Raw genomic sequence first — 1,006 nt, 5'->3', positions numbered from 1 at the left:
GTATGAGGATTTATACCATGAGTCTGTATGAGGGTATGAGGATTTATACCATGAGTCTGTATGAGGATTTATACCATGTGTCTGTATGAGGATTTATACCATGTGTCTGTATGAGGATTTATACCATGTGTCTGTATGAGGATTTATACCATGAGTCTGTATGAGGGTATGAGGATTTATACCATGAGTCTGTATGAGGTATGTCTTTTTGGACCTCAGGTTAGGTTAGATTATGTTGCAGTGCTTGTGAACATGATGCACTTTGGTGCTGTGCTGTAACACAAAGAGGTCAGACAGAAGACAAGGGTACTAACGAAAGAGGGACGATGATSAGGTAAGGGCCATTGAGCCTCTTGTGTTCCATCAGGTAGGTGATGAGAGCGATGGTTTGGATGGTTTTACCGAGCCCCATCTCATCAGCCAGGATGCCGTTCAGGTTGTTGTTGTACAAGGAGACCATCCATTCCAGACCCTGGATCTAGAAACCCCAAAGAAAAGAAGAGAAGAGAATCTGAAAGACAAACCTGAGTGAGGAGCTCCCACCTTATTCAGAATCAGAAACCCAGAACTCATGAGGCAACATGTCAAAGAAAACCAGGAGTTGTACTGGGAGTCAGTCAGTAGGTTCCTGCTCTGCTAACACTGGTTTACTGCATCAACAGGTTTCCTTCTCCTCCATATTGTTACATTTGATTAAMCACAGCTTCCACACTCAGTCAGGTATGGAAACAATGGAACAGGAACATTAGTGAAGTTACATGTTTGTCTTCAACTCAATGGATGGATGGAGGATGGATGGATGAATGGGTGGATGGATGAATGGGTGGATGGATGGATGAATGGGTGGATGTGTGAATGGATGAATGGGTGGATGAATGGATGGATGGGTGGATGGATGTGTGAATGGATGAATGGGTGGATGAATGGGTGGATGGATGAATGGATGAATGGGTGGATGGATGGATGGATGAATGTGTGAATGGATGAATGGGTGGATGGATGGATG

At 44.0% G+C, this 1,006-nt stretch overlaps 1 protein-coding gene across 1 annotated transcript in view; it reads right to left on the bottom strand.

Annotated features, from left to right (window-relative positions):
• Positions 1-1,006, bottom strand: part of smarca2 (SWI/SNF related BAF chromatin remodeling complex subunit ATPase 2) — a gene marked incomplete in the record, with an annotated part of 64,893 nt that overhangs the window by 40,303 nt on the left and 23,584 nt on the right. The window contains 1 exon segment of the mRNA XM_014033183.1: positions 315-478. Coding sequence (XP_013888637.1) covers positions 315-478 — 164 coding nt within the window.

This window comes from Austrofundulus limnaeus, unplaced genomic scaffold (genome assembly GCF_001266775.1).
Source record: "Austrofundulus limnaeus strain Quisiro unplaced genomic scaffold, Austrofundulus_limnaeus-1.0 Scaffold1656, whole genome shotgun sequence".
In the NCBI taxonomy this organism is placed as follows: domain Eukaryota; kingdom Metazoa; phylum Chordata; class Actinopteri; order Cyprinodontiformes; family Rivulidae; genus Austrofundulus; species Austrofundulus limnaeus.
Note: the sequence above shows the minus strand (reverse complement) of the source record. Positions and strands in the feature narration are given on the sequence as shown.